This window comes from Centropristis striata, chromosome 4 (genome assembly GCF_030273125.1).
Source record: "Centropristis striata isolate RG_2023a ecotype Rhode Island chromosome 4, C.striata_1.0, whole genome shotgun sequence".
NCBI lineage: Eukaryota > Metazoa > Chordata > Actinopteri > Perciformes > Serranidae > Centropristis > Centropristis striata.
In genome coordinates this window covers 19,026,035-19,039,466 of record NC_081520.1, presented here as the reverse complement: position 1 = coordinate 19,039,466, position 13,432 = coordinate 19,026,035, and the positions used below count along the sequence as shown (strand labels likewise).

General features: G+C 37.6%; 1 protein-coding gene across 6 annotated transcripts in view; it reads left to right on the top strand.

The window, feature by feature from the left end:
- fli1 (Fli-1 proto-oncogene, ETS transcription factor) overlaps positions 1 to 13,432 on the top strand; it is a 57,948-nt gene that overhangs the window by 1,654 nt on the left and 42,862 nt on the right. For 2 of the 6 annotated variants that reach the window (XM_059330619.1, XM_059330617.1), the window contains exon 2: positions 971 to 1,054. In XM_059330619.1, the coding sequence (XP_059186602.1) occupies positions 1,016 to 1,054 (39 nt within the window). In that variant the 5' untranslated portion in view covers positions 971 to 1,015. Of the gene's footprint in view, positions 1 to 902; positions 1,055 to 5,324; positions 5,679 to 5,752; positions 5,844 to 13,432 lie in introns of those variants that run through there. The other 4 variants (XM_059330621.1, XM_059330620.1, XM_059330618.1 and 1 more) reach the window with 3 other exon arrangements.

The window sequence follows — 13,432 nt, the reverse complement described above, 5'->3', positions numbered from 1 at the left end:
ATAGTTTAGTTATTGTTTATTATAGTTTAGATATTCGTATCATAGTTTAGTTCATGGTTATCATAGTTTAGTTATTGGTTATCATAGTGTTTATTGTTTATTGTTTTATTTGGATCCCCATTAGCTGCAGCACAACTTCAGAAATTCTTCCTAAGGGTCCGACATATAATAATATACAGGACAAACAACTTAAATTAAAACAAACTTAAAGAATCAACAATGGGAATAGTGAAGAAAAAGGAAATGGAATTGTGTTAAACTGGCCCATATAATAGTTATAACTGTGTTGAGTTTGAGTGAATGTTGTAGATGTTTCAGGTCGATGCAACAGAAAAACAAAAAAAAAGCAGTTTTTCCAAATTCAGTATTAGTCCGAGGAACATTGAGCAGACAATTATGTAAGCAGTTTAATAAAGATTGTCTCCTATCAAGACTTTATAAATTAAGAGGAACCAGTTCATGTCTCGTCTCACGGATAAAGGTTCTCAACGCACCTTGTTGCATAGGAGTCAATGAATTAACTCTGGAGTATTAATGTGACTTTGTCTTTGTGTTGGTGGAGTAATAACCCAGAAGTTCTCTGCACTGTAAAACCCAATGTTGCGTGTTTGTTATCATAACTAATTTTCCCTTTTCAATACAACAAAGATCTGTGCAAAAAGTCATTTTAACTTAAAATATTGAGTCAAATATCAAGAATCATTTGAGTTAACTCCATTGTCTTTGTTGTCTTGACATACAATTCTTTCGCAGCATCAAAACTCAGATATTTAAGTTGAGACAAAAAGTTTACAGTGTGGATGTTTGAAGCTGTCACGTCAAGTGGGAGTGATGTCTGGATTATTACAAGAAAAGCGCGTTTGTGGGGCTTAAAATAATACATTTAGCAACAAAAAAAGGCACCCGGTTACAACTGAAATAATACTTATAATACTAATAATCTTTATTCCTCTGTGTCCCTCTCTCATAGAGCCCATTGGACACTGAGCACCTTGGGCCTGTCTGTCCTGTAGACATGTTTCAAACTGTCCCTGACACGTCGTCTTACGTCAAGGTAAGACACCACCGCCTCTTCCACCAGGTAATGTTGGAGGGACAAACTGGGGGTCCTTTCATTTTTTCATTTTTATTATTTTTACCCTGATTTTCAACCTTATCTCCCCATATAAAAAAATAAAAAAATAATGATTCCAGGCTTGTTTTACTGTAAAACAAACGGTTATATGGTTATTTATAATATAATAATAATAAAAAGGAGAGAATTGGATGTGCACTTCCTGCTGATTTTACATCAGGAAAATAAAATGAAATAAAAATAAGACTTTATTCCCATAAAATGATACTATAAGAAGCTTTCCACTGATGCCAGGCTTGTTATTTTCTCACATGTTTTAATGTTTAAAGTCACTTGTTGAAATGTGGCTCTGCTGCTTTAACATAAAGTACCAGGATCCTTTTGATTTTTGTCGATTTTCTTTTCAAATTATGTGCAAAAATGCTGCTGTTATGGCTCATTATTATGTTTGACGTCATGCATCTCTCTCTCTCTCTCTCTCTCTCTCTCTCTCTCTCTCTCTCTCTCTCTCCCTGAGAATGTAAATAAAGCAAACAGTGCACATCTGGTTTTCACATCAGTGCATCGCGTCACACATGGCGCAGCGTGAATACCTGCAACTGCAACATATCCGAGGCACAATTAAATATTTTATATAAAACCTTATATATGGCCCTATAATGTCCACATAATGTCGAGTTCAGCGTGCACTTTGCTCGCATTTACTCACTCAGTTAATTGGTCTGCACGACACATCCATCATAATAATAATAATAATAATCTAAAGAGGGCTGACTGCTCGGATTGTGCCTCATTAAAATGAGCCATTGTGCAGATTGTGAGCTATGGTAATATCTTCATAATCAAGGTATTTTCCAAAGGGCGACTTGTTAAATGTTTTGAAGACTTATTTCCCCTTTGAATAAGGGCTCTTTTCATGCAGCCACTGCAGAGAGACTCGGGGCCTCAGAACAATTCTTGATTTGTTGTGTGTGAGAGTTGAATAGCGCGGAATGTTTGAGGAGAAAATACGCTTTTAAATGACTCTTTCTGCTCCCTAAAATAAGACAGGAGGCCAGTGAGGGACAGACAAGGAGCAAAGAGTCGATTTTTTTTTACAGTGCAGTCTAGATGATCCCTGTTTGTTCTCATTCCAATAATGTTTTTTTATTCAGGCATAGCGTGTATTTTTTGCGTGCAAGTGCTGCACTCACATGCAGAGGAGATATTGGTCAGAATGTGGCACGCCTCAATACAAAATATAAAGAAATATTCCTCATTCGAGCGTATCCACGCTCCCAACATTTGGTTTTGTTTGGTTAAGGCCAGGCGAGACTGGAACTCTCCAATAAAAATAAATCTCAAATTAATTATGGCCTAGAGCGAGGGGCCAGACAGTTCGTGCTTATATGTGCTGCAGACTTTCTTACTTCTTGCCCTCAGTATTTTGACTCGGGCTGTCTTTTAGCCCGAGAGAAGGAATGATGTGCTGTCTAATAAACAGCAGAGTTTAGCTGCGGACTATTTTCTTTTTGGAATAACCCTCCGCGGAAGGTTTGGATGCGTTATTTCCCTCTTCAGGGCTGATCAAACGAGGTACAGCAAATTTATCACATTTAACAATTGTTTTTGTTTTTCATAGAAAGAAAAAAGAAAAAAGGAAACAATAATTACAAATGCATGTTGACTTGTTTTGACTTTGGCATGAATCTGAATCTCCTCAACACACTGTGAACTAGAAATGTGCAAGCCTCTTAAACTTTATTTCCCCTCTTTATATTTCCCTTTTGACAGATTGTTTTCACTTGTTGGGCCTATGTGACAAATAAAACTCCTAATACTCACTTTCCCTCCGTCTGTAACCAAAGCCTCCATACTCTAAATGCGACTAGATCTCACTATATAAGTTAAAAAAGAAAAGGCAGGGCCCAACAATTGAAACATAAACTGCTGCTCGGTGTCCGCCCACCTCTGGCTGCACAGACAGAGGAGCTACTGGCTCTGGTGTCAGGCAGAAATGTCTGGCTGTCTAGTTCCAGCGTCGAGCCAGATGTTCTGTGGTTCGCTGTGTAAACCAACTTGCATCTGTTTATTGGCCTTCCAAAATGTTTGTTACCACTGTATTCATTATGGTCTTGGTAGGTCCTGGACCCCCACTCTCCCTAATAAGCTCTATATGATGGGGTGGCAGGTATTTAATGTTGTTTGGTTTCAGACTTCTCAGGAAAACATCAGTGTTGTTTTAATAGAAAATAACACATTTAAAGTATTTACACAAACTTAAATAATGTTGTGGTGAAGTGGAAGCCTTTTTTATGAACTGGGACCTCAAAAGAACATTTTAAACAGTATAAAAGTAAAACAATGAGTTTTAAGATGAATCATATAATGCATTTACATTTACATTTAGTCATTTAGCAGACGCTTTTATCCAAAGCGACTTACAGGAAGAATAAAAGCAAACAATGAAGGTATAGTGCAAAAAGAGCTATTTGTGCATCAATAAGTGCTAGTGACAATTCTTTAAGGAGTAGATATAATAGTAGAATAATGCATTTATGAAAACTTTACACACTGGAATGTATAGAGAGGGAAAAAAAACTAGTCAGTGAAGAGTTAAACAAGGTGTCTCCCTTAATTACACGAGTCTGAACTGGCCTCAGGCAGGAGAAGCCTTGACCCTTAGCAGGATCCAGATGTGGGGGTCCCAAGGGGAGGGGGCCCTCGGCCCCACCAGACCCCCAAGTGGAGAGCAGACAGGCCGGCCCTGCTGTCAGACGGCTCGGCCACTCACTGCAAAAAATACCCAGCATCAATTCAACTCAATCTGGTTTAATTGTAAAGCAAAAGCAATGAGATACAAAGTTGGGTAACGCTTTATATTAAGGTCCTTGTAATAACCATTAATTAACAAGTAACAAGGCATTGGTCTAGCTTTAGATCCCTTTAGCTGCAAAAAGCATAGTTAACTGTTAACAAGTGCATAGTTAACTTATAATAGATGAGCAATAAAGTATATTTTAATATCAATAAGCAAACAAAAGATTAATAAAGGCATGGCAAAGACATAATGGGTGGGTTATGGGTGTTTGTAATGCTATTATGAAGAATTATAAGATACTCATGAGGCTTTTATTAATGTTCTTATTATAAATCTCTTATAGCCTGCTATTAGCTGTATTATAATGCCATTATTAGCACTTATATAGGCTTATAAACACACAGTAATGTCAATAAGCATCTTGTAAGGACTTACAAGGGCCTTACTACTTGTTATTTAATGGTTATTACAAGGACCTTAATATAAAGCTTTACCCAAAGTTGTTTATTTAATAAAAGTGATGTTCTTATTAGAAAAGAAACCCCTGGAACAATAAAAGCAGCACGCTGGGCTGGATTTATTCTAAATCTTTAAATCTAAAAGTTTTCTACTTGTAAGATTTATGTGTTTGTGTTGTTCTAAAAATATCACTGAGATGCTGAATGAGCTGTGAAAGAGAATGTTATTGGTCTGCTGGCTCCACGTCGAGCTTCTGCACTCAAATTATGCTTGAATTGATGAGGGCAATTTCATAGAGCAGACTCAAAGGAGAAAACATACCTATATGTGGGGGTGGGGATGGGGGGGTTCTGTTTTTAGGCTGCAGGCGAGCAGGGAGAAACCTCTGAATAACAACAGCCATAATAACAATAGTAATAATATTAATATTCTCCATCTGAGCCCATTGTTTCTAACGCGCCTCTGTTGGTGCGTCTCATCCATCGAGTCCCGCGCTGAGCTGCAGACACACGTGTAGAGCAGACCTCAGACTGTAGTGCGGTTAGGAGCTGAATGCTTGGCTTTTATTAATGGTGTCTCAGGAAAAACTTCACAGAGAGCTGTAACAAAAAAAAAAAAGTTGCAACAACTCCTGCTATAGGTGTTCAGGTTTCTCTGCTGTCTTGATTTAGAGCTCCATCAGCACTAAGCTTCTCCGGGAGAAACATCTGTCCACATCCAAAGATAAAAACTTTATTTCATGTATCCATTTCACTATGAAATATAGGATAAAACAGATTTACAGAGGATGGAGGCATGGCCAGATGCTGGAGTGTAGGCGTGAACCAAAAAGCGCTCTAAAACATGGGACAGTAAAAGCTCATTCTTAGAAAAAAAAAAAAAAGTTAAATGTCTGCAGGGATAATTCATAGCCGGACAAATAGTAAACTCTTCCACAGCATGTGTGTGTGACACTAGTGGGAAAAGGCAAACAACACACAGGGCTTATTCTCCACAGCAATGGCTGTGCACAAGGCAGGCAGTCATCCTGTAAATATTTCCGAGCAGAAAAACATAAGAGCGGAGCGAACAGTCAATTGTTTTCCCTGCTTATCTCTCTGGGACAGTATCCTGCTTTTTTGAAGGCAGGGCTTTTCGGTGACACACAGCTTCCTTCTCAACCTTCTCAACAGTGGTGACTTCACTTCCCAAATTTAGAGGAAAGAAAAAACTCAATCCGGTAAAAAAAAGTGTCTCTTCTCTCTCCGCCACATACCGGGGGCTGGAATTAATTCAGGAGCGTGTCATGTTTGGGATATCGTCGGGGTCCGCTGAAAATTGCGCAAAATGGACGGAACTATTAAGGTAAGGGTGGAGAACGGGGTGTATTGGGTTTGTGGGAGACTGCGCCTCCTTTTTTTGAAGCAATGGGTCTGTGTGTGTCGGTGTGTGTCGGTGTGTGAGAGCTGCGGATCTCCAATCTTGACGACGATGAGCGGCTTCTTTTTTCCCTCTTCTCTCTGAAAAGCGGTAACCAGATTTCCTTCTCTTTTCCTCTTTCTTTGAAACTCTCTCCGGGTTTTTTTTTTGTGCCGTGAGGACACGCTGCGGTGTGGATTCACATCAGAATCACGCTTTTGGATTTTAGGGGGGAACCGAGCGCACAATTACGCACGTCTGGAAAAGACAGAAAAGGAGTGGCGATGTATTTGAAACAACTCGCCGAGTGATTTCTGATATAAAGTAGTAAGTGAACCACGAGTTGGAGGCTTTTTTGGTGTCGTCCGGGCTGCCGGAGTTGAGCAATAGCCATGACTGGATGTTACCGATGTGTCGAGCTGCGCAACAGCGGTGTGGCACATCGCCCGGCTCGGTCCAAAGATCCTAACGTGGGTCTATAAAAAGAGTGATATTTAATGTCATGAAACAACAATAATCACTCTCTGGGTTGATATTCTAACGTGTCTCCCTCTGAGAGGCTGATGAAAGTGTAAGGAAAGCTGTCATTTCATTTGTGTAACTTCATGCGGTAACTTGCAACACTTGAAGCTTCACAATGAGACTTTTTTTGGCTTATTTGCCCCGTTTTTATAGTTACACAACTATTTTGAAACGGTGTGTTGGTATAGTCAAGAGTGCTGGTGTGCATAAACTTTGGCTACTGGCCCCCTCGACATTCAAATTCCAGATGCATTATGGCTGCAGCCACCAGATGTTGAATGGCAACAAGTCGCTATTAGTTCAGTTCAGCCTGTCGTCCGCTTAACAAGTGGAGAGATCAGGAGAATGCAGCGTCTGCGTTTTTTTGTTTTTTTATGCTCTTATTGTTGCTGAAAAGTGATGTTTTCTCTTTTGGGAAAAAAAATGTTAAAGTAGCGGCTTTGCGGCGGCTGGGTGTGGTGTGAGTTTTGGAAGAGTGTAAACGTTGGCCAGACAAAAATGTCAGGCTGCTTATAGAGAGAGTCACTTTAAATCCGTCATTCAAATCAGTCTCAGCGCTGCAGCAGGAGGAGGACATTCAGCCTGGATGTTGGTAACAAAGCAACAAGTTGTGACAATTAATGTAATCATAATTGGATCCTTGGGGGTGTAAATGACTGGCTGCTTTGCTGCATTCATGCTCACTAAAAGAGAGGAAGCTCTCTCTAGCCATGAGAGCTTCCTGCTGCACACAATCTTTTCCTGACAGGTTTCCTCTTCCTCCTCAAACAAAAGACAGGAATACCCCCCCTCCTCTCTCTGGGTGGCTCCTGTGTGTGTGTGTGTGTGTGTGTGTGTGTGTGTGTGTGTGTGTGTGAACGCCAAACAATCACACGTGTAGTCTGGATGTGCAGCTCTCCATATATCCAGTCTGCTCCAGACGCGTGGTGACGCATGTAGATGCTGCTGATGTAAACAGAGCAGAGGTGGCTCCCAGCAGGTGTCTCACTCACACAATGCTTCTAGAGCTGCCTGCAGCTGAGCTCAGATATGATTTATTTCATGTTTTTTCCTCCTCCTGTTCGAGGAAGAAAGATATAGATTTTATGTATCTTTAAGGACTAAAAAATGAACTTGTTGAGTTTTTCTTAGTGGTTCTGTTCAGATCTGCTTCTCAGAGGGGAATATTCACACACTTTACTTACTAAAAAATACTCAATTGACTGTAAAATTCCTCAGTTCAAAATGTTACTTAAGTTAAATTAGGTGTTGTCAACAACATGTGCTTAAAGTATCAAAGGTAAAAGTAAAGGTAAAAGTGTCAAGACAACAAAGACAATGGAGTTAACTCAAAGGAATCTTGATATTTGACTCAATATTTTAAGTTAAAGTGACTTTTTGCACAAATCTTTGTTGTATTGAAAAGGAAAAATTAGTTATAATGACAAACCTTTTTTGTCATTTTGAGCATTTTAATGTTGTAGTTAATTGTAGGGCTTAAAAGCTAATTTAGGTCAATTTTGCTATCAGAAATTGACTAAATTAGCTTTTACCCATACATATTTTGGTGCCCCGAGGATAACTTTAATTCATTTATTAATTTAGGCAATATCTGATAGCAAAATTGACCTAAATTAGCTTTTACTCATACATAATCAATATGAATATCATAGCTCACATACTTGTAAGCAAAAAGGAACTTTAAGTGTCAGATAAATGTAAAAAAAGTCCAATATTTGCCTTCAAACTGCAGTGGAGCAGAAGTATCTGGTGAAGTGCACGGCCATGTGGTAGTGTCCATGATAAATTGTTATCCAGATAGGATGAAACTGCAATTTTAAACATGTTTACAGTGCAGTAACTTAACATATTTCATGCTCAAATGGATGTAGTTGTACTGAATATCACATCATATTTCACATATTTATGCAAAAAGGAACTTTAAGTGTCAGATTCATGTATAAGAATGTAAAAAAAAAAGTGCAATATTTGCCTTCACAAACTGCAGTGGAGCATAAAAGTAGCAGAAAAAAGACAAAGTAGAGCAGATAGCTGTCCTCTTGTCTTGGTCTCAGAGTGTCTCACTTATCTGTGGACTTTGTGAGACGTGAGTGTAACCGCCTGCAGCTCTCAGACAGGCTCAATGTGCATGTTCCCCTCAGATACTGGAAAGAAAACACAAGCATCGGTCTGTCATCTCTACAGCGTCTCTTCATCAACGTGTTGTGATCCTATTTATAAAAAAAAACCTCTCTGCAATCTCCACAGGCACCCACCACTTGCCAATCATGGTTTAAATTGCGCCGGCTGATATGTCACTGTAAATATAACGTGCAACAGTCATAATAGCTCGGTGAGCCCTTATCACCCTGTAATGAGACATTCCCTCACTCTTGTACTCTTTATCACGCCGAGGCGAGCCGTGTGCTGGGCTCAGATAGAGTCCTGCTGCTGCTGCACACTGGATGATGGATCCACACATGAAATCACTGGAAAATCTAATTCTGGCAGCAAAGTGCATGGCTAAATGCTCCGGAGAGGTTCAGCCCTTTTTTTTTATCCACCCATTAACCTGTAGAGGAGGATTATAGTGAAGAAGTAAAGCAGTTTTAGTGTCTGTGGCATTACAACAGAGGGCACTATAGTGCAATTATAAATGATAGAGGACTGATCAGAGGCTCCACTTGTCTTTTATTGCATCAGTTTTATGCAAAATATGCAATATCCAAATTATAACAGAGAATTATTTGGTAACACTTCACAATAACCAACTAAGTGATGTTTATAGATGGTTTATACAGCAATTATTAACCATTTACAAAGTGTTTTACATATTTTGTTTTCAACCAATTTCTTAAAGGAATATGAATCATTTTTAAATCATTAACATACTTAATATGGTGTTAAAATGTTATAATGAGTGCAACTAAAACTATTAATAAACTATTCATTATAATTTAATTGTTTGTTAATGGTAAAGTAACTATGAACTTACATTAATAAACCATCTATTTGTCATTTATAAATGATTTACCTAGTTAAACATTAATAAATTATCTATTTATCTTTCTAAATGGCCTATATACAGGTTATAAACATTGATAATCTGTTTACCATTTATAAACAATGGTTATTGTAAAGTGTTACCAATTGTTTCAACTGTAGTAATTAAAGAAATCACTGATTGAGTGTCTAACAATCAGTATTAAGTATCCAAATATTAGATCATTTGGCATAGCGGTGATAATCATAAATATTTTTCTAAATTACATGATTTTGTCTTTCAATTTTTTAAACATGCCAACATCTTTTTTTTTTTTCAATAGTTATTTTTTACAAGTTCAAGATTTTTTCATTCAACCAATAATTTACATTTTTTATTGTTAAAAAAGAAGTTTATAATCTGTAGTTTTACGTGCATCATGGTAGGACAGAAAAAAACATAAATAAATTGTTTTCTAGTAAAGTAAGTCAAAATATGACATGAAATACTTAATACGTGTTTATTGGCAGATCACAAACCAACTTTAAAGCTGCAAATCGTCACCAGAGTGTAAATGTTGTGTTTGTTAAGTCAATGAAAGCTGTAATATATCATCTCATTTATTGGCTTCATATACATCAAGCATAGTTACAATAAAGTAAAGGATAAGTTAACCCATAAGACCCAGTTATCCTGAAAGGATGTGTTCTATAAGTTGACCACATAGAACACATTTCTGATGTTTTTCCAAAAAATAGTACCCCTAAAAGTCAAAGATCTGAGATGTGACATAAATGTTATATTGAGCGTTTATGGAATTTATGCTTGTGATATTTCTTATTTTAAAACGGGAAAAAATGAGACACATTTTCTACTTACAGAGTCACAAATTTGCCTTTTTCTTTTGCATCTCCATAACATTTATCCAAATTGTGACTTTAATTTGTTCAGGAAATATGGTCAGAACAAGTTAAATGCACTACAGGACAAACTATTAACGGATTAGAATTGTTAAATGGGTTTAAACTTACCCTCAGAAAACAAAAAATAAGCTTTTTGAAATTAGCTACTTTTTCACATTTCTGTTTCTGGTCACAGCCACATTTTAGAGAAGTCACTTCTTGTCAAAGTCCCATTAGAGTGAGTGTTAATGTGAAGCATAAAGCTGAATATGGGAGATTCTAGAAGATTTAAAGTGTTTGTTACACGGGTTTCACCATAGGTTCTTATGGGTTAAAGTAAAATGCACTACAGGACAAACTATTAACGGATTAGAATTGTTAAATGGGTTTAAACTTACCCTCAGAAAACAAAAAATAAGCTTTTTGAAATTAGCTACTTTTTCACATTTCTGTTTCTGGTCACAGCCACATTTTAGAGAAGTCACTTCTTGTCAAAGTCCCATTAGAGTGAGTGTTAATGTGAAGCATAAAGCTGAATATGGGAGATTCTAGAAGATTTAAAGTGTTTGTTACACGGGTTTCACCATAGGTTCTTATGGGTTAAAGTAAAATCATGCTGTTGGTGGAAACAGCATGATTTAGTCACTGTACATGTGCAGCACATACATTATTACAGTCAGACTGTAGTTGTACTGATGAAAACTTCTCCTGCAAAAAGAGACATTTACCATCCAAACAGGGATAAGACAAAACTTTCTACTTGCATGAAATGTCTTGGAATGGAATGGCAGCGAAGTTATGTGAGATCATGAGGATTTCGATTTCATAAAAGCAACGTTTCAGAGAATGCAAACGGCTACATGTTGGAAATACTGATCAATGAATATCAAGTAGCATTTTCCCCCTGGAGCAGATATGTGGCATTTTGGAATGAAATAATTCAGTCCTGGGGAATTAGACACGTCTCGGTCTAAGCTGTGCCATCAGATCCTATCAGATCCAGATGTGCATCAGACCCGAGCCTAATCCCCAGCAGAAGCATATGACTGTAATGATTTCACTTGATACTCCGATTTATTGTTTTTGTCCATTCGTTTGTTTGATTGTTTGATTGTTGTTCACAATGAGCAGTTATACACTGCAAAAAAGCCAACTTGTGTTTTTTGGCCTAAAACAGTGATTTAAGTTGGTAAAACTTGGAAATATAAATGATTGACATTTAGGGCAATAATGTAAATTAGCACAACAAAGGAAGCCAGTTGTCTGCTCAAAAACAAGTTGGTGAGTTGTTGTTACTTATATCTTTAAGTTGGGGTTCAAAACAAGGGACAATAGTTCTGCTAACTCTTATTTTTTTGTTGTGAAATGCGGGAAAGCGGTGAAATTCTGTCATTAGCGAAAGCTAGCGGCTAACTGATGCTAGCGGCTAACTGATGCTAGTGGCGCTCCTTGTTACAGCTACAAGAGTAGCCATTAGCGTATCATTACTAACTCAAAATTGTGGTCGCTACATTAGCTGACATTTCATAGCTGCGTCACAATCGTGCCAATTCAGCACATTGCAGAAGTTAGCAGAAGTAAGGATTAAAAGTTATTACAATGTAAAATTATAAGTTAGTACAACTTACAGTTGAGTTGACAAAAATCTGAATTCAGAGTTGAGCAAACTCAAAAACAAAGCTTAAAATATTTAGTTTAATTGTCCAACTTCAAATTTTATCGAAGTTTGTTGCCTTGAAATTTTGAGTTCACCCAACTTTTCTTTTTTTGCAGTGTAACAAAGGCTGACTCATCAAGTTATTCTCAAGCAGAATCCTCATTCTCATTCTGTAAAAGTATCCTGGTCTGCGGTGGTGGACTCAGACTATTTGAAGGGTGAAAAAAAAATTACGATTAGCATTAAGTTAAAGGAGATCCAGATAGATCCAAAATAATTATTGATATGGTACTGACAATTAAAACCATCTAATCGACCCATCAAGGGCTTCCGGGGAGAAATGTAGTACATTTTAAAGTAAAATGCATCAATTTTGTGCACTTTTGGAGCTAAATGAGAGCAAAAACCTTACATAACATTTTTCACAGTTGGGTGATATTATATTATAGTATTATAGAATCTCTAGAGGGCACATCATCATAATTTATTATATGAAGGAGCACCCTAAAGGGCACCCAATATATTTTTTTTCATGTGTAAAGAGCAGCCAATAATGCACTTTCTCTTGTTTTCACCACTCTAGAGGCACTTTAGCAACACTTTTTCAACCATGGAGGCACCAGAAGGCCACTAGAAGGGAATTCATTAAGGAGCGTTATCAAATTTTCTTGCTCTAGATCATGGGTCTCAAACTCGCGGCCCCGGGGGCCAATTGTGGCCCTCGTGACGATATTTTGTGGCCCCCACCATAATATGAAAGTTTAATGTGAGTTTTATATGAATGGCACTTTACTGTGTTGTGTGTGGAAGGTCCCTTTAATTACTTTGTTACTTTTTTGGTACTTTTGTGTCTTTTTTAATCATTTGTGTCTTTTTTTTATATTTTGTGTCTTTTTTAATAATTAAATTAAATAAGATATAAATATAAATATAATTAAATATGAATGGCACTTTACTGTGTTGTGTGTGGAAGGTCCCTTTAATTACTTTGTTACTTTTTTGGTAATTTTGTGTCTTTTTTTAAATAATTTTGTGTCTTTTTTGGTAATTCTGTGTCTTTTTTGGTAATTTTGTGTCTTTTTTTAGTAATTTTGTGTCTTTTTTGGTAATTTGTGTCTTTTTTTGGTCATTTTGTTTCTTCTTTAAGTAATTTAGTTTTTTTTCTGTCATTTTGTGTCTTTTTTTGGTCATTTTGATACTGCCTCCAGCGGCCCCTAGGTAATTTGAGTTTGAGACCCCTGCTCTAGAGGGCACAACATCATAATTTATTGTATGAAGGGGCACCCTATATGGCACCAAATCAATTTTTGCACATGCAAATAGCAGCCAATAAGGCACTTCCTCTCGTTTTCACCACTCTGGAGGCACTTTACAGATGGTGCCCCTGGTCTGAGATGTTGATGGTGCCCCTGTTCCCTGTCAGACACAAAGCCAGTGACATCTATATGTTAGAATGTAACCTCTGCTTTACTCCCGAGACATTACACCAGCAGCATGTTGGAGACCACGTGATGTCTTAGCCAGCCACGACTCTCTGCGTTTGTTTTCTTTAATAAACTGACATTGCTCCGGCTGAGCCACAGCGAAGGGGTCAGTGTAGCGGTGACCCCCCCTCGCTTCTGTTGAGTCTTCAGCCCAGACACGTCAGGACAGAATA